Raw genomic sequence first — 20,749 nt, 5'->3', positions numbered from 1 at the left:
CTTAATGGTCTTTACAAATCCTGCTCCAGAATCCTGTTTATAGGAAAAATAAATCATTGGCTCAGTCACTGGAATCACTAACTACTCTTTCCGAGATGGCAGAGGACGACAAACAGCACGTTGGCAAATCAAGGTCCTGCTTCTGAGTCACACCTTCTGAGCGGGAAGAACCCCGGCCTGCCCCGGACAGCCCTGTTTTTACAGAGAAGCGCCTGAGGCCTGAGGCCGCCTGCCAACGGGCAGCTCCCTGGACCCGGCCTGGGATGGTCTGCATTTCTGGCATTTGACAAGAGCTTCATATTTTTAAAGGAAACCTCAACTTCTCATGTCAAATGTCATGATAAATGGATGCCATGATGAATAATATGAAGGTGAGGATTTTTTTTAAGAAGCTAACTGTCATACAGGGACCGACAAAAACGCAATCTGATGGCACTGGCCACAAACTCCACAGGCACCAACAGCAACAGCCGGCAATTCAGGCAGCTCCTGACAAATACAGCTTTCCTAACACTCCTTGGCCCCTGGGGCTTGGAGACTTGGAGAGATCTCCCCGGTTGCTGTCCCGGGAGCCAGCCTCCCCTCGTGGCGCAGCCGGGCGTGCCCCCCTGGCAGCCTCGATGTGGAAAGGGCCACAGGGCCCCACCCCTGCCTGGCATGGGTGTCTGCTCCGGGGCCCTGACCCACTGGGAGGGCGACCAGGAGAACAAGCTGTCTGGGAACCGTGTCATTCAAGGGATGGCCGAGGAGCTGGGCCAGAGGAGCCCAGGCCACGAGCCAGCCTGTGCAGAACAGGGAAGAGTCAAGGAAAGAGAGGGCTGCATCCAGGGCTGCTGGTGGAGACGCCACCTTTCACAGCCATCTTGTTTCCAAAAAAGTAAAACGCCTGATGCGACAGAGATGAAATCCAATCAATAGTTCCCAATCAATAGTTCCTTTTAATGACAGGGCAGAAGTAGCAAAGCAGACTAAAGAACCCTTAGGTTAACAAATTATTTTAGTTGATGTGATGTCAGAATATAATCCATCTACTTGTGAGCTGTACTAATGTTTGGGCATATAAATTTAGTCTCAGGTTTAATACCCACTGAGAAGATGCCAAGATACCCTGTGACAGGTTTCCAGCATCAGCATGTCTCTGACTGTGCCACAATGGGTGGTGCGGGTAGGGGCAGTCACCTCTCTGTGGGAGGCTGAGAACCATGGCCCCTAACTTAGAGAGGAAGCAGAACAGTTACCTAGCCCCACCCAGGAGTTCCTGACAGCCACCCCTGAGCACGAGCACCTGCGCAGAGGTGCACCGGGCCGCCAGGAGGGAGCCCTTCCAAAAGCCCCTTCCTTCCCTGCAAATGATCCACTTCCTGTCCCAGACCCAGCTCGCTCCTGGGCACCCTGTCTCTACGCCCACGAGGCCCTGGGTCTCAACATGCTCTCGGAGGAAACTGGTTTGCCTGAGAAGAGCCGGGAAGCCTGTTACCCCACCCCGGCATCCCTTGTCCTCCACCGCTGCTGCCGCACGTGTCCTCTGGGGTCCCTCCCTGCGTGCAGCAATGGCGATGTCTGCCCCCCCTGCCTATGTCCCTCTCTTAGGACAGGTGCTGCAGGTGGGCTGCCTAAGGGCTGACCTCTCCCGGCCACCGGGTTACAGGGCCTCTGCCCAGTCCGTGTTTGTACTTCTAGAATGTGACCCCGCCAGAAGGCTGCCCGGGGGTCTGAAAGCTCTGGCACAGCTCACCTTTCCATCTTCTTTAGAGTCTTTTGCAAATGATGATCAGAATTTATTTAAGGCCTCCCTTTCCTCTTCAACCTAATTGTGGAATACTAACTTTCTACATTCTTACTGCCCCCAAATCAAAGGTACATGTCTGCTAATAGAATTTTTTAAACACAAAGCTTATACATGCATGCTTTAAAACATTTTTTTAACATTGTGAGATTAAAATAAATCATTATTTAGGAAAGAGTTAAGATTGGAGAAATTTTCCATCGTACCATCTTTTCTTTGTTTTGCCTCATTTTAAAAAATATAATTCATGTTTATTATAGGATACAGAGGAAATACAGAAAAGTGTAAAAGAACTGCTAAGAGAAGTTCTGATGCATTTTTTCACTATCTTACCACAGTCATTAAATATGCCTCTAAAAGCTCGGGGAAGTTTTCTATGGTAAAATGGTAAATGATAAAAAGGTTACAAATTTATAGATATTGTGCATCATAATTTGACTGTTTATTTTTGAACATTTAGATGGTTTTCAAATTTTCAAGTCAAAATAATGCCACAAGAGATATTCTAACCCAGCTGTGGGGCCGCTGGGAAACGAATTCCTGGGAGCAGAAGCACAGGGACAATCAGCAGGGCAATCGCCGGGACAATCGCCCAGACAAATCCTGCACAAATCTGCACTCCAGGAGTGAGTGTGCCCATTTTACCGTATTCTCTCCACACTGAGTTTTCTTTTTGTTTCTCTTTCTTTCTTTTTATTTTTCTTACATCTCTGCCAATTTGATAAAGGCAAAAAGAAGGATGTCATCTTAAAGCAGCTAAGTTGAGCCCTTTTCACACCTTTTACCTCTCTTCTTCTTGAACTGCCCACTGACGCCCTGGACCTTTTCCTGTTTTGCTGTCCTGTCACTTCCAACCCACGCCCGTGTCTTTCCGTGTTGTCCCAGATGTGGTGCTCTGTCCCTCCACTCCGTCCCCAGGGCACGAGCCTCTGGGGGACAGTCAGGGCACACAGCCCCTATGCGGGGTCTCTGCTCTCACTGCTGCAGCCGCACGCCTGACGCGCAGTCCCCGGAGGAAGCTGGTCCCGTGCCCGCCCTGCAGCGGCTCCTCTCCACACCCCCTCAGCCTCTGTACCGTCTTCCCTGCAGTTCTGCCAGAGCACTCTGCATTCCGGCATGCTTCCTTTCCTAGCTGTGTCCTGATTCAAGAAGGTGATGGATACAAAGAACTTGGTGGGTTCTCCCACAAATTAAGTATTAACCACGACAAAACACTGGGAGTATCTTATTAGGCTGCAACAGTTTTCGCCTATGCCAAATAGCCCTTTGAGTACCTCAGTTAGGCCCTGTCGACATGTCCTCAGTACCTCACACGGAACATGGTCAACTCCGTACCTGTGGGGCACAGGACTCCCTGGGGGCTGTTAGTTCTAAGGGCCAAGAGAAACCAATGGCTGGGAGCCACCACAGGTCATCCTGACCCAGAAAAGCAAGATTAATTACCAAGAAGAATGCACAACATTTAGTAAATTCTTTGTGTGGACTTTGGTACCCCTAAAGAAGAGAAAGGAATATGAGAAGATCATCACTGATGATGCTTTCTAATCACAACAAGAATAATGTCAGGTTGCACAGGGGTGTCCAGGACTAAGCAGGATAGGCTGCAAAACCTGACCAGTGATTCGTGGAAGCAGCGAAGACTTGAGTACGCTGTGACTCCAAATGACAGAGATGGTAACAACATCAGGAAATCAAGCTGATGTGGTGGAAATCCTCTAACACCTCCGATTTCACTGGAGCCCTGATGGGGTCCTGGGTTTTCTCTGAGAGGAATGGTTTTGTACCATAGCATCCCAAGTTCTTCAAAGCCCTTCCATTTTCTTCTTAGCGAATAAATAGCATTTTTATTTTAGTAACAACCATTCTCAGTTGTCTCCTATCAGTATCTTTTTGGCTGCATTACAAGCTCCCAGCGAGCAAGAGGCAGACCCTGGCTATGGGGGGCCTGGGCGATGGGCCTCTATACAGGACATGGCCTGTCCAAGGGTCTGCACCCCCCGCAAGCCCCCCGGCAGGCCCCTCACCTTTCATCCTGCAGGCAGGGGGAGAGGGCGATCATGATGGAGCAGTCCTTGGCGGTCATGGCGACTCGGTACTGCTGGACCTGAAGGGGACGGAGAAGTTAGCTCCAGGTCTCCCCGCCCTCCCAGCGTCACATCCCACCTTCCCCGCGGCCAAGGACGGACGAGTGCCTCAGGCACCGGCAGAGGTGCCCCAGGGCAAGGAGGGCGCCCAGGCTCAGCCTGCAGGATGCCTCACCACGCCAGCCCTGCCCTGCGACCTCTTCACATCGAGAAGAATGTGGGCTCCTGAGTCCAAACCCTGAATCTCATTCCTTATTTATCCTGTCTTCCGGGAGGTAACCACCGTCTCTGGAGAGAGAGCACGATTCATCCTCAAAATGCCCTAACCCCGGGCCCAGAAGCTCCCGGGGGTGGCGGCCACAGTAAGAGCACTGAGCAAGCACAGCTGCCTGCTTATGCCTTCACGAAGACATGCAGGAGACGCTCTGCAGGCATTGCTGGTCCCAACAAAATGTCAGACAACCCCAGGCCCTGAGGGACGCTTGGGAGGCCCTGATGGATGACGCTGCAGACAGAAGGCAAGCGCAGGGACCACCCGCTCGGCCCGCTCCCTGGGGAAGCAGTGCCTGCCAGTACACAGATACGGAAACTGAGGTATATCCTGAGAGAGCGACGTGTCCAACGTGACACCGCTAGTGAGCGACAGGGCTGGGACTCAAACTCAGGCAGCCTGGCCCCGAGGTCCGCACTCTGACATGTCACGCCACGCGACGCGTCCCCGTCCGTCTGCACGAGTGACCCGGAGACGTGTCCACCGCAGACGCTGCAAACACGTGCTAGGAGCCAACGTAAGTCAAAACAGATGCACAGACAGAGCAGAAAGGGCAGCCGCCAAAATGTTATCAATCGCTACCTCTGGGGAGAACAATTTGGGCACTGTTTCCCTCTATCTTCTTTGAATTTTCATAAATCATTTGAAATTTTTAGACTGAATAGCTTCAACTTTTAAAAAAGTAAACTAGCTACCAAAAAGGAATCGAGCCTTATGCATTTTTCACTGGCCTCCACATTTGTATCAACAACAGGCCATAACCTCTTGTCCCCCATTCAATCTTTCTTCTCAAATTAATTTCATACAACCAGGAAGCCTGCCCTTAGGAAACATATCTAAGCTGCAGCTTCTAAAACACAGGATTGTATGGGAAGAAGTGGGAGAATCAAAGAGAGCAGGGTCACTTGAGGAATACTGATGGGTTCCTTTTTGGACTTGGATAACCTTTTACAATACGAGGAACCAAGCAACTCCTGTATTTACGCTCCATTAATTTATGTAAGGAACCAGTTACTTGATGTAATTTGCAAAAAATCCTATACAAAAGGATCAAAGCCAAATACTGGCAGGGGTGGGATGGTGGTGAGGAAGAGGATAGGAGAATATTTAGTATATTCTTAGCATAGGGCAGGATTTTCTAAGCAAGACATGAAACCTAGAAGCAAAAAGGAAAGACTGACGGATCTGAAAACTTCAAAATTAAAACCTTTTGTGATGTGATAATTCAGGGTAAATAACAAGAGAAAGACAAGGAGAAAATATCTGCAGTATCTAACAGAGACTATAAACAGTACAGACTTCCGGGAACACGGCAGAGTGTGGGGGACTGAATTCACCCCTGCTGGGGGAACAAGACAGTGGACAGGGAGAGAGTGACCAGGACTGCAGTCCCGGGACAAGGCCATCAAAGGGGGTCTCAGTGTGCTGGGGAGAGGAGGGGAGGGGGGATTGGGATGGGGACAGTGGGGTACACAGGACTGGCCGTGATCCCCACTGGGCTGCGGCTCGGAGGGAGCTGAGGTCCCTGCACCCCAGCTCTGGTGGGGAGACCTCCCCAAGCAGCCCTGCAGCTGGAAACGCCCACGGGGAGATCCGAGGAAGCCCAGCCGGCCACCACAAAGAGCAAGGCCCAGGTTCTGGGAGCGCACACGGCCCATCATGTGGGGAGTGTGGTGGATCCGTTGGGCACCGGGCGCTACGGGTCAGCTCCCCCAGCCCCCACCCTGCATGCCATCTCTCCAGCCGCTGCAGTCCTGACGGGGACGGGCCTCAGGGCGCCACCTGCTGGCGAGAAGCAGTAACCGCAGGCTGGCAAGCTCTCTATCTGCCTAGGTTTTTTTTCCCCCCTTTCTCCCCTTTTTAAATATATTTTTTTTCTGTATGTATATTTTTATTAGTATTATTACTTTTTTATTTTTTAATTTATTTTTACTTATATATATTTTCTATCTTTATATATGTATCGGTTTTTAATTTTTCTATTTAAATTTTATTTATTATTTTCTCTCCCTTCTGAGAACACCAGTCTAAGCTCATTCCCAATACACTGGCTGTCACTTTCTGACTTTGGAACCTACTACTGGTGAGGTATGTTTTGTTGTTGCTTTTACATTTTTATTACATTTTAATTTTTTTCTTCATTATTACTTTTGTCGGGGGAGGGGAGCACACACGCTGGGACTCGAGCCCAGGTATCTGCGTGAGGGGCAGGTATTCTGCCACTGAAGTACCTGTACACCCTGGTCAGCTTTTAATAGACCCTCTCAAAGAACTGTACCCCCTAAATGAGATCGGAGCCTCGGTTTGGTGGGGATTACTGACAAACCAAGTAAATACAAAAGTTTAGACAAATGAAGGAAACCAACTTGCAGAATAGCCTTACTAAGATAATAAAAAAACAACAACAAAATCACAAAGCATGTGAAAATCCAAGCAAAACAGCCCAGCCAATGACCAAATCAAAACTCGAGGGGACACAGAATACAGGACAACTATTCAAGGATATTTATTTAAAAACAAAAAGGATATCAGGAAGACACTAGAAGAGTATAAAAATAACCTAAAAGATTAAGTAGAAAAATGGCAGATCTCACAGAAATGAAAGGTACATGAGACCAATATACTGGAAACATGACAGCAGGATCAAATAAGCAGAAGTGAAGTGAGCTAGAAGACAGGACAATTGAACTAGAGTGTCCAAAAGAACAAATAGCAAGAAAGATGGAAAAAAATGGAACTGGATATTAGGGAAATGATGGACAACAAAAGGCACACAAATATAACAATCACTGGTGTCCCAGAGGGAGAAGAGTAAAAGGCTGGGAAAGGTACTGAAGATATAATGGGCGGAAACTTCCCAACCCTTATGAAAGATATAAATATGCAAATCAAAGAGGCCCAGCAAACTCCAAACAGAATAAACCCAAACAGGCATACCCCAAGACACATACTAATCAGTCTGTCAAATGTTGAAGAGAAACAAAAAGTCCTGAAAGCAGCAGGAGAAAAGCAACCTACTGCACGCAAGGAAAACACGTAAGACTAACTCTGAACTATTCAACAGCACCATGGAAGCAAGAACCCAGTGAGTGGTCGGATATAGTTAAGATCTTGAATGAGAAAGGCTTCCAGCCAAGAATTCTTTATCCAGCCACATTGTCCTTTAATGTTGAGGGAGAGATTAAAATCTTCAAACACTGAGAAAACTAGTCAACAAGAGACCTGCCCTACAAGAAATAATAAGGGAGTCCTTTAAGCTGAAGAAAAGGACAGGAGCAGGAGGTCTGGAAGGCAGAGAATTGAAGAGTACCAGTAAGGGAAATACAAAGGATAAAAAGAGAGAGAGGGAAAAGAAAATACACAGCTGACAATAACTAAAGGATAAGAAGGTAGATTCAAGAACTGTTTTTACAGTAATAACTTTGAACTTTAACAGACTAAACTTACCAACTAAAAGATAAAGATTGGCAGAATGGATTTAAAATATAGTCCATTTATATGCTGTCTACAGGAGACACATCTTACATCCAAGGACTCAATTAGATCGAAAGTGAAAGGATGGAAAAAGATGTTCTATGCAAGCTGTAACCAAAAGAAAGCAGGAGTAGCTATACTAACATCAGATAAAATAGACTTTAAATGTAAAAACATAAGAGACAAAGAAAGACACTATATATGAGTGAAAGGGGCAATTCACCAAGAAGAAATAACAATCATAAACTTTTATACTCCCAATTAAGGAGCTCCAAAGTACATGAGACAAACACTGGCAAAACTGAAAGGAGTGACAGGCATTTCAACAATAATAGTGGGAGACTTCAATCAGCCAGACAGAGTATCAACAAGGAAACAGAATCAAACAATATGATAAATGAATTTGACCTAACAAATATATATAGGTCATTGTACCCGAAAACACCAGGATATACATTCTTCTCTAGTCCACATGGAACGTTCTACAGGGTAGATCATATGCTGAGTCTTTATAAATTTAGTAAGATTGAAATTATCCAAAACACATTCTCTGACCACAACAGAATGAAGCTGGAAATAGCCACCACAAAAACCCAGAGCTGTCGCAAATATATGGAGATTAAACAACACACTCTTAAATAATCAGTGGGTCAAAGAAGAAATTGCTAGAAAAATCAGTAAATATCTGGAAACAAATGAAAATGAGAACACAACATATCAAAACTTATGGGATGCAGCAAAGGCTGTGCTGAGAGAGAAATTTATTGCCCTAAATGTCTATGTTAAAAAACAAGAATGAGTAAAAATTGAGGACTAAGCTGCTCACCTAGAGGAATGAGATAAAGAACAACAAACTAATCCCAAAGCAAATAAAATAAGAGAAATAACAAACATTAAAGCAGAAATAAACTGGACAACAATAAAACAATAGAATCAACAAAACCAAAAGTTAGTTCTTTGAGAAAATCAATAAAATTGAGAAAACCCTAGCTAGATTAACAAAGAAAAAAAGAGACGACACAAATAAACAAAATCAGAAATGAGAGGGAGATGGTTACCATGGATTTTTAAAGATCAAAGAGAATACTATGAATAACTATACATCAATAAACTAGACAAGTTAGATGAAATGGACAAATTCCTAGAAACACATGAACTACCTATACTGACTCAATAAGAAACAGATCTCAACAGCCCAATTCCAAGTAAAAAAATTCAGTCATCAAAAATCTTCCTACAAAGAAAAGGCATCACAGGAAATTTTATCAAACATTCCCAAAAGAACTGACACCAATCCTGCTCAAACTCTACCAAAAAATTAAGGAAAAGGAATGCTACCTAAGTCATTTTATGAAGCCAACATCACCATACTACCAAAACCGGATAAAGCCACTACAAAAAAGGAAAACTATAGACCAATCTCCCTAATGAACACAGATGCAAAAATTCTCAACAAAATACTAGCCAATCAAATCCAACAACACATCAGAAGAATTATACATCATGACCAAGTGAGATTTATACCAGGAATGCAAGGATGGTTCAGCCCAAGAAAATCAATCAACATAATATACAAATCGAAAGGGAAAAGACACATGATCATACTAACTGATGCTGAAAAAGTTATTTGACAAAATTCCCCATCCTTTCCTGATAAAAACACTTCAAAAGGTAGGAATTGAAGAAACCTCCTCAATATGATAAAGGGCATATATCAAAAACCCATAGCCAGCGCCACACTTAACTATGAGAGATTGACAGCTTTCCCCCTAAGATCAGGAACGAGACAAAGATGCCCACTGTCACCACTATTATTCAACGTTGTACTGAAGTCCTAGTAATCAGGAAAGAGAAAGAAATAAAACTTTCTTTATTTGCAGATGACATGACCACTATTATTCAACGTTGTACTGAAGTCCTAGTAGAGTAATCAGGAAAGAGAAAGAAATAAAACTTTCTTTATTTGCAGATGACATGATTTTATACTTAGAAATCTCTGAGAAATCTACAACAAAGCTACCTGGGCTAATAAAAGTGCTTCGATTTAAGATTAATGGACAAAACCAGTAATGTTTCGATGCACAAGCAATGACCTATCTGAGGAGACAATTAAGGAAAACATTCCACTCAAAATAGCAACCAGAAGAATCAGGTACCTAGGAATAAAGCTAACCAAGGATGTCAAGGGCTTATACACAGAAAATCACAAAACATTGCCAAAAGAAATAAAAAATGACTTAAATAGATGAAAAGATATTCCTTCCTCATGGATAGGAAGACTGATCTGCAAATTCAATGCAGTATCAATCAAAATCCCAATATCCTACTTTGAAGACATGGAAAAACTAGTTATCAAATTTATTTGGAGGGGAAAGAGACCCTGAATAGCAAAGATTTCCTTAAAAAGAAGAGTAAACTGGGAGGACTAACACTTGTTGACTTTAAAGCTTACTTATTATAAAAGCCACAGTGGTCAAAACAGCGTGGTACTGGCACAAAGACAGAAGATCAACCAGTGGAACTGAACTGAGAGTGTGGAAACAGACGACCAAATCTATGGACAATTGATCTTTGATAAGGCCCCCAAATCCACTGAACTGGGACAGAACAGTCTTTTCAATCAATGGGCATGGGGGAATGGGATATCAATAGCCAAAAGAATGAAAAAGGACCCTTACCTTACACCCTATACAAGAATTAATTCAAAATGGATTAAAGATCTAAACGTAAGAGCCAGTAACATAAAACTCCTAGAAGAAAATGTAAGGAAACATCTTCAAGACCTAATGATAGGAGGAAGCTTCTTAAACGTTACATCTAAAACACAAGCAGCAAAAGAAAAACTAGATAAATGGGAACCCCTTAAGATCAAACACTTAAGTGCCTAAAAGGACTTTGTCAAAAAGGTGAAGAGGCAGCCAACTCAATGGAAAAAATATTTGGAAGCCACATATCGGATAAAGGTTTGATATCCTGTATACATAAAATGATACAGCTAACAACAAAAGAACAAACAATCTCATTATAAAATGGACTAAAGATACGAATATCTCTTTCATATGCTCTTTAGTCATTTGTATTTGCTCTTCAGAACAATGTTTATTCACATCTGTGCTGGTTCAAATTCGTTAAGTACCCCCCAAAAGAGCCAAGTTCTTTAATCCTCATTCAGTACCGCTGGGTGGGTTCTTTTTTATTTTTTTATGTTTTGCATGGACAGGCACTAGGAATTGAACCCGGGTCTCCAGCATGACAGGTTCTGCCACTGTGCCACTATCGCTGGCCCTGGGTGGGATCTTTCTGATGCTCACCTTCATTGGCTATAAGGGCAATGCAAATTCACACAACAATGAGATATCATCTCACACCTTTAAGAATGGTTGCTGGTTGGGAACAATTGTAAAACCTCAGAAATGGATAGCACGATACTACCTAACCGTAATACAATTATGTTAAAACACTGAATGGAGCTGAATGATAGAGGGAGGAGGGCTGGGGCACAAACGAAATCAGAAAGAAAGACGATAAAGGCTGAGATGATATAATCTAGGAATGCCAAGAGTGTATAATGATAGTGACTAAATGTACAAATTTAAAAATGTTTTTGCATCATGAAGAACAAAGGACTGTCATTACTGCACGGTGCTGAAAATGGACGGTAATTAATATTTTAAATTTTTAACTTATGTGTGAGACTAAAGCAAAAAATGTTTATTTGGTACAAAATTTATATTTTGACTAGTGCATTTCCTAATATAACTTATGTGGACAGCTTAAGTGAACACCATAACTACATGGAACCTTGAGTAGGGCATGAGATTTTGTTGATTTGTCCAGAGTGATGCCCTGATAAATCCCAGAGCAATTTGAACAGTGAATAAAGAAGAATTTGCAAAGTCCCCTTTGGGGAATGGTGACATTCTTGATATTCTCACAAGCAGTGGGGACAACCAAAGCAATAGACTGAACCCCCAATCTTGGGGTTTGTTCATACAAAACTTAACCCCACAAAGGATAGGTCAAACCTACTTAAAATTAGGCCTAAGGGTCACCCCCAAGAGAACCTCTTTTGTTACTCAGATGTGGCCTCTCTCCAGCCAACATGACTCCCAGGGGTGTGGACCTTCCTGGCAACTTGGGACAGAAATCCTAGAATGAGCTGAGACTCAGTATCAACGGACTGAGAAAACCTTCTCGACCAGAAGGGGGAAGAGTGAAATGAGACAAAATAAAGTGTCAATGGCTGAGAGATTCCAAACAGACATGAGAGGCTATCCTGGAAGTTATTCTTATGCGTTAAATACTTATCACCTTGTTAGTCAAGATGTAATGGAGAGGCTGAGGGAACTGCCTGAAAATGTGGAGCTGTATTCCAGTAGCCATGTTTCTTGAACATGATTGCATAATGATATAGCTTTCACAATGTGACTGTGTGATTGTGAAAACCTTTTGTCTGATGCTCCTTTTATCTACCTTATCAACAGATGAGTAAAACATATGGAATAAAAATAAATAATAGGGGGAACAAATGTTAAAATAAATTTAGATTGAAATGCTAGTGATCAACGAAAGGGAGGGGAAAGGGGTATGGTATGTACGAATTTTTTTCTGTTGTTTTTTTCTTTTTCTAAATTGATGCAAATGTTCTAAGAAATGATCATGATGATGAATATGCAACAATGTGATGATATTGTGAATTACTGATTATATATGTAGAATGGAATGATCATAAGTTAAGAATGTTTTTGTTAGTTATATATTTTTTTAAATTAAAAATTAATAAAAAAAGGAAAAAAAAGAATGGTTGCTGGTAAACAGAAAACTGCAAATGCTGGAGGGGACACAGAGAAACTGGAACACTTCTTCACTATTGGTGGCATCGTATAATGGTGCAGCCACTGCGGAAGACAGTTTGGCAATTCTTAAGAAAACTAAATATTGAGTTGCCCTATGACCCAGCAATACCAATATTCAGTATATATCCAGAAGAGTAGAAAGCAACACGAACAGACATTTGCAACACGAACTGCCAAGACATAGAAACAACCCAAGTGTCTGTCAACAGACAGGTGGATCAACAAAATGTGGTGTGTACTTACGATGGAATATTATGAAGCAGTAAGATGACATGCGGTCCCGAAGCACATGACAACATGGATGAACCCTGAGGACATAATGCTGAGTGAAATAAACCAGACCCAAAAAGACAGATACTGCATGATTTCATATTATGCCTCTGGTAAAGGTGCTCTCAGGGCTCACACTGTAAAATATAGCAGACCTAGAGGTACACAAAAGCTAGAAGACAGGAAAAAGGTACTGTGCTGGTTTGAAATGATGTATGTACCTTAGAAAAGCCATGTTTTAATACTAATCCCATTTTGTAAAGGCAGCCGTCTCTTCTAATTCCTATTCAGCATTGCATGCTTGAAACTGTAATTAGATCATTCCCCTGGGGGTGTGATTTAATCAAGAGCCACTGTTAAACTGGATTAGGTGACATGTCTCCACCCATTCGGGTAGGTCTTGATTAGTTTCTAGAGTGCTAAAAAAGAGGAAGCATTTTGGACAATGAGAGATTCAGAGAGAGCAGAGCAGAATGACATAGCCATGACAAACAGAGTCCCCCAGCCAGCAACCTTTAGAGATAAAAAAGGAAAATGCCTCCCAGGGAACTTCATGAAACAGGAAGCCAGGAGAGGAAGCTAGCAGATGACGCTATGTTCACTATGTGCCCTTCCAGATGAAAGAGAAACTCTGTGTTCACCATGTGCCCTTCCACTTGAGAGAGAAACCCTGAACTTCATCAGCCTTCTTGAACCAAGGTATCTTTTCCTGGATGCCTTCGATTGGATATTTCTATAGACTCGTTTAAATTGGGACATTTTCTCAGCCTTACAACTGTAAACCAGTAACTTATTAAATCCCCCTTTTTAAAAGCCATTCCGGGCGGGCCATGGTAGCTCAGCAGGTAGTTTCCCCTGCCATGCTGGAGACCCAGGTTCGATTCCTGGTGCCTGCCCATGCCAAAAAAAAAAAAAAAAAAAGCCATTCCGTTTCTGGTATATTGCATTCCGGCAGCTAGCAAACTAGAACAGGTACCCAAAGTGGCTGAGTCCAAATGCAAAGTGATGGTAAGTAATTAGTGGGTTTATATGTAACACTGTCATATTGATGGTAAATATGATTGACAGGGTATGTATAGTGCCATGTATCCCACTGATTAAATGTACAGTTATGAATAAGTTGTCACATGAACTATTTCAAAGGTTCAATAGTGGATAAAGACTAAATACTAGAGGGGTAGAGGGGTATGAGGGGGACTAAAAATGAATGCTATTGCCAATAGTCAACAGGAAGACATCAACAAGACCACAGCACAACCAGGGGCAAATAACTGGGGGGAGGGGCAAGTGATAAGGGGTAGCTTTTATTTGATAATCGGTGATGCTGTATTTGCAGGTTCTTTTTTGTTACAGTATCCAGGCAAGGACACTGTAAGACATGGTATTTTACTGTGGACATCCTCCACGATGCCCAATAGATGGAGTGAGCCAAAGGGTACGATGACTGAGGAGAATGGTGAGCTGTAGTACATTCATATGATGGAATGTGGTGCGGCTACAAAGAGGAAGGACTTCGAGAGGCACACAATGAACTGAATAAACCTTGGGGACACTGTGTTGTGCAAAATAGGCCAGAAACAAAAGAACAAATATGCTAAGGACTCTCTCAGAAAATATTTATAAGAGAATGGGATTCTAGACTGTGAGCCCTTAGAGCGGTCACACTTAGTCTGAAGTTGTATGTGTATTTCTACATTATGAGACACTGAGCTATTTCCTGGGACTTTGAGTAACTTTGTGATAACTAAGACTCGGAAAAAGAGATCAGGCCACCTCAGTCAGAGATAAAAACAGAGCCAGTGTGGTTGTGTCTCAGGTAAATCAGAACACAGGGTAAAAGAGGATAGTGTGTGCTCCAGACCACCTACGGTAGGACACCACAGGCAGAGAGGTTCAATCTAAATTACCCTCTCTGGATAGCTCATTTAAACAAACTTCTGGAGACCAGAACAGGAATGAGGCCTCGTAATTCTGTATACCTTAATGTACTACAAGGGTACATCTCAAGACTATGGTGGGTTGGTAATTAAAAAGTACTGGTAGAGTCCTTTGAGGGTCTGAAAGGGGGGAAAATATATATACATATTTTTGGAACTATTAAACTCTCCCCCTGGGAGACCCTGGGTACCCTCTCAACCATTGGGGACGCCTGAGAAAACCTGCCAAACCCTGGATTTCGAGGCCTGCCCTTACGAAACTCACTTCTGCAGTGGAGACGCTAAGACCACCCATGACGAGGCTGGAGAGTTGCTTCCAGGAAGCCTCGCTGTTGCTCAGATGTTCTCTCTCTCTTTGCATCAGTGCCCCCCCCATTCGTGGGACATGACATCAGGGTGACAGGCTCCCTGACAATGTGGGGCGTGACTCCCAGGGATGAGTCCGGCCCTGGCACTGTGGGATCAACACCTTCTGGGAAAAGAAGGGGGGAAAGAAGTATAATAAAATAAGGCATCAGTGGCCGAGAGAGAGCAAACGGAGTCAAGAGGCTATTCTGGGGGCGGCTCTCACGTAAGCTTCAGTCAGATGGTACTGATGGCCATGGTTTCCTAAACCCCAACCAACATCTCTCCTGTTGACTCAACAACACCCAAGGCTCTGAGACGCTATCTGTACAGGTTCCCTGCACTTGCTTTCCTGGGACCTATAATTCCCAGAGGGTTCCTAGGTCAGATAAATCCTGAAACCCAGAGGGACCAGCCTCTCCAGGATTATCCACTGATTCCACCCCCCTGTCCTTTAGTGTGGACACCCCCTCTCAACGTCAGAGCAGGCATTGCCCGAAGATCCTACAGAGTGGGAGAAGGCTCAGAGAAGGAGGGAGAAGGGAAAATGAGATCTAAGAAACTAGTATGACAGCTGAGTCACTATACGATAAGCCCTCTAGTGTCCTATATCCTGGAGCAGCTGGAAGGAAAAATCTGAGAGGATGGTATGGTAGCCCACGACAGCCTCTGGGATCTGTCCTGTGACTGCTTGTTGAAGAGTGCTTTCAAAACTACTGCTTTTTTATTTCTTTGCTTATGCGGTATTTTTCACAACAAAAAACGTTTTTTAAAGACAGCATCCACTATCAGTGGTAATGAGAGGGAGAGGTAAGGGATCTGGGATATATGTGTTTTTTCTTTTCATTTCTTTTTCTGGAGTGATACAAATGTTCTAAAAATGCCCTTGGTGATGAATACAACCATGTAATAACACTTGGTCACTGATTGTATATTTTGGATGGACAGTATGGTGCGTGAAGATATCTGAGTTAAAATATTAAAAAAAAAAATACAGGAGCTATGAGGAACTCTTACCAGAAAAGCTAAGAACAAAGCTGTCCAGCCCCTGGACTGTGGGGACGAGTCTGGGGCAATGGCTCTAACCCCAGAATCTTTGCCAGGCCCCCCAGGTGACGATGGAAAGCCAGGGCCGAGGCGCACCTCTCAGCCCGTCCACCACCTACGGGAAACGGCAGGACACACTAAAGCACCTCACAAGGGCCACTCAACAAAATCCAGGCTGTGGGAAACTCTCCAGGACAGCCAACCTGGTTTAGTCAATAAACAGACTACAAGGAAAAAGAAGGAAGGCATTTTCAGATTTAAGAATTACCTATGAGATATACCCACCAATTAAAACATATGCATCTTATTTCAACTCTGATTAAACTGCTTCTTAAAAATTAAAAAAAAAAACAAACCCCACCCCCGTAGCACACAGGGCACATGCCAAGCCCCACACATGTGGCAGGAGCCCTGGCTTCACTGGAGTCACTGAAAATGCCCATGCTCCCAGAGCCCCCGAATTCCCCCTACAGAACCCGAGAAGAGGAAGGACCCCACTTTTCCCCCAAGAGATGCTCCCGACCCGAGGCCCTTGGGGCTGAGTAGAGGAGCGCGGGGGCCAACCCAGCCCAAGGCTCACTGCAAGGGCACGCTGCCCACCCCGCATTCCTCCGCCTTCCCTGAAAGGGTGGCTGCAGGCCGCGGCGCCCCACCTTGGCCAGCGCGTAGGCCAGCGTGCCGTCATCCTCCGTGCGAGGGTCAAGCAGCTTCTGATAAAAGGTTTCGTCGTAAGGCCCATCGATTCGCAGTGACTTCCTGAAAGGGAACGGCAGGAAGGTGACAATCATCTGAAGCCTGTTCCTTAAACTGCTCAGCTCTGCGTCATGCAGACTCCTTTAACAGCTCACATCTAGCTCTGGAGAACACCTAGCGTGCCCATCAGGAAAATGGGCTCATGTGACGTGCCCAGGTTTTAGACAGAATCTGGGCAGAGTGGAGCCTAAGGCCCGGCAGCACAGCCCCTCTGCATGACCAGCGGCCTCATGGGCAAGGAGGAGGCGAATGGCAGCTGCAAAGGAGGAGCAGGGATCCAGGCCAGTACCAGCGCGGGGCCTCGGGGACCCCCATTCCAGATGGGCCAGGACCAGGGCTCGGCAAGCAGGGGCTCCACACTCTCGGAGCCCCAAGAAGGCCAGGCGACCTCCGAGAGGGGCAGGGAACAGGCCAGGCGGCAGAGCTGCGGCACCCGTGGAGCAACACTGCCCTCCACAGGCGGTGGACACCCAGACCTGCCTCGGACTCAACTGCCTGATTCTGTAATTCTCAAGGTCACAGAACATACTTTCTTTTCTAGTGACGAGGACGCTGGTGCTCCCTCCTGGGGCGCAGGGGCGGGTGCAGCCGGGGCAGGGCGCAGGGGCGGGGCGCAGGGGCAGGTGCAGCCGGGGCAGGGCGCAGGGGCGGTGCAGGGAAAGGTGCACCCGGGGCAGGGCACAGGAGCCAGGGCGCAGGACGCAGGAGTAGTGCGCAGCCAGGGCGTAGGGTCCAGGGCCCAGGGCGCAGGGCGAGGGCGCAGAGGCGTGCACAGCCAGGGTACAGGCAGCGTGGAGGCAGCTCTATCCCCCGCCCCACCCTGAGAACGGCCGGCGGCTCACCTTGCCTCGGGGAACTCCTCCAGGTACCGCTGGACCCGGGCGTACAGAGGGTAGAGGCCTTCGATGTCCAGCATGTCCAGCGTCTGCACCTGAAGGGTTCTGTAGAGGAGACAGCCCTTCGGTAACCCCGAGTGCTCTGGGGTGTGTCTTCCTACCAAGAACATCGGGGAAAACGAGAGCAGGTTTACTGTCAAAGGTTAGAGAGCCAAGGCTGAGCGCCAGGGCAGGGCACAGGACCAGTGCCTGCCTCGCGAGCGCCCACCTACGAGTGGGTAAGCATGAGGTCTCAGAGTAGGGCTGGGCCACGGTGGGCAGCAGGGGCCCGTCTGGGGTGAGCAGTCAGAAGCCACGGGGAAAGGAAGCCGGCCGCCCTGCCTCCAGCATAGACGCTCAACTGTGGCACACCAGCCCCAGAAGCTACTTCACTTTAAGTCTAGACAACCCTGAGAATTTCAAACGATGGCACTGACAGCCCAGTGTATGCAGAGCCTTGCCACGCAAAGCCCCGTGACCACCATGCCAGGCCGGCCCCAGGCAGGGACCACAGCCCCGAGCCTGCTGGGTCCTCAAAGCCCCTGGAACCCAGCCTGTGCACAGACCATCCTCCTGCTGACAAACATGGAGGCCAATCGAGCCCCCAGCACTGCTGAACACCTACTGCGCACAGGTAGAGAGGGGCTTTGAAGACAAAGGTGAAGACCACCCCCTGTCCTTCACAGGAGCTAACCCTCAAGGAAAGAAACAAACTGCAGGAGATGCCGGCGCAGGGTCCCGGCAGGCGCATGGCCAGGCCCCCGCGGGGTGCGCTCTACTGCTTGGCCCAGGGGCAGCGGCTGCACTGAGGCAGCTCGTGGGGCACCAAATCACAGGCCACCCCTACCAGCAAGCACTTCATGGCAGATAAAAGTTGAAAGTAATACATTTACTGTGGTGGTAAAATGTTAAAAGTTGGTGATCTGAGTATTTGGGTGAAGGGTACACTGGAGCTCCTTGGATGGGTTTATTATTTTCCCAACCGTCCTGTAAGTTTGAAATTATTTTTTAAAAAAAGACACAGACTGAATACAAAAACTCAGAAATGGACGGCACAATACTACCTAACTGTAATACAATTATATTAAAACACTGAATGAAGCTGCATGTGAGAATGATAGAGAGAGGAAGGCTGGGGGTACAAATGAAATCAGAAAGAAAGACAGATGTTAAAGATTGAGATGGTATAATCTAGGAATGCCTAGAGTGTATAATAATAGTGACTAAATGTACAAATTTTAAAAATGTTTTTGCATGAGGAGGAACGGGGACATGTCATTACTGCAGGGTGCTGAAAATAGAAGGTAATTAATATTTAAAAATTTCAGCTTATGTGTGAGACTAAAGCAAAAAACGTTTGTTACAAAATTTATATTTTGACTAGTGCATTTCCTAATATAACTTATGTAGATAGTTTGATTGAACACCATAAGTACTTGGAATCTCAGGTAGGACATGACATTTTGTTGGTTTGTCCAGAGTGATGCCCCGATGAATCCCAGAGTGATTCAATCAGTGAGTGGAAAAGTATTTACAAAGCCCCCTTCAGGGAATGGTGAGAACGGGGAGAAATTCAACTTCCCCAAGTTGAATTCTTTTTTTTTTTTTTAACTTTTTTTTATTAATTAAAAAAAAAATTAACAAACAAAACATTTAAATATCATTCCATTCTACATATACAATCAGTAATTCTTAATATCATCACATAATTGCATATTCATAATTTCTTAGTACATTTGCATCGATTTAGAAAAAGAAATAAAAAGACAACAGAAAAAGAAATAAAATAATAGAGAAAAAAAAACTATATGTACCATACCCCTTACTCCTCGCTTTAATTTATCACTATTTCAAACAGAATTTATTTTAACATTTATTCCCCCTATTTATTTTTATTCCATATGTTCTACTCTTCTGTTGATATAGTAGCTAAAAGGAGCATCAGACACAAGGTTTTCACATTCACAGAGTCTCATTGTGAAAGCTATATCATTGTTCAATCATCATCAAGAAACATGGCTACTGGAACACAGCACTACATTTTCAGGCAATTCCCTCCAGCCTCTCCACTACATCTTGAACAAGGTTATATCTACTTAATGCGTAAGAATAACCTCCAGGATAACCTCTCGACTCTGTCTGGAATCTCTCAGCCATTGACACTTTGTCTCATTTTACTCCTCCCCCTTTTGGTAGAGAAGGTCCAAGTTGAATTCTTGATATTCTCACAAGCAGTGTGGACAACCAAAGCTATAGGCTGAGCCCCCAGTCTTGGGGTTTGTTCATATGAAACTTAACCCAACAAAGGATAGGTCAAGTCTACTTAAAATTTAGGTCTAAGAGTCATCCCTAAGAGAGCCTCTTCTGTTGCTCAGATGTGGCCTCTCTCCCCAGCCAACACAACAAGCAAACTCACCACCCTCCCCCTGTCTACGTGGGACATGACTCCCAGGGGTGTGGACCTTCCTGGCAATGTGGGACAGAAATCCTAGAATGAGCTGAGACTCTGCATCAAGGGATTGAGAAAACCTTCTTGACCAAAAGGGGGAAGAGTGAAATGAGACAAAGTGTCAATGGCTGAGAGATTCCAGAGTTAAGACCTTATTTTGGAGGTTATTCTTAGGCATTAAGTAGATATCACCTTGTTATTCAAGATGTAACGGAGAGGCTGGAGGGAACTGCCTGAAAATGTAGAGCTGTATTCCAATAGCCATGTTTCTTGATGATGATTGTATAATGATATAGCTTTCATAATGTGACTGTGTGATTGTGAAATCTTGTGTCTGATGCTCTTTTTATCTACCATGTCACCAGATGAGTAGAACATATGGAATAAAAATAAATAATGGGGGAACAAATGCTAAAATAAATTTAGTTTGAAATGCTAGTGATCAATGAAAGCGAGGGGTAAGGAGTATGGTAGGTATAATCTTTTTTTTTCTTTTCTGTTTTCGTTTTTTCTATTGTCTTTTTATTTCTTTTTCTGAATTAATGCAAATGTTCTAAGAAATTATGAATATGCAACTAAGTGATGATATTGTGAATTATTGA

General features: G+C 44.8%; 1 protein-coding gene across 1 annotated transcript in view; it reads right to left on the bottom strand.

Moving 5' to 3' along the window:
• IPPK (inositol-pentakisphosphate 2-kinase) overlaps positions 1 to 20,749 on the bottom strand; it is an 80,251-nt gene that overhangs the window by 3,974 nt on the left and 55,528 nt on the right. Inside the window, exons 10-12 of the mRNA XM_077138780.1 lie at positions 17,666 to 17,816; positions 16,724 to 16,826; positions 3,811 to 3,890 (exon numbers count right to left, since the gene is read on the bottom strand). Coding sequence (XP_076994895.1) covers positions 3,811 to 3,890; positions 16,724 to 16,826; positions 17,666 to 17,816 — 334 coding nt within the window. The remainder of the gene's footprint in view (positions 1 to 3,810; positions 3,891 to 16,723; positions 16,827 to 17,665; positions 17,817 to 20,749) is intronic.

The sequence above is a fragment of the Tamandua tetradactyla genome, chromosome 2 (genome assembly GCF_023851605.1).
Source record: "Tamandua tetradactyla isolate mTamTet1 chromosome 2, mTamTet1.pri, whole genome shotgun sequence".
NCBI lineage: Eukaryota > Metazoa > Chordata > Mammalia > Pilosa > Myrmecophagidae > Tamandua > Tamandua tetradactyla.
This window is presented reverse-complemented; position numbering and strand designations above follow the sequence as displayed.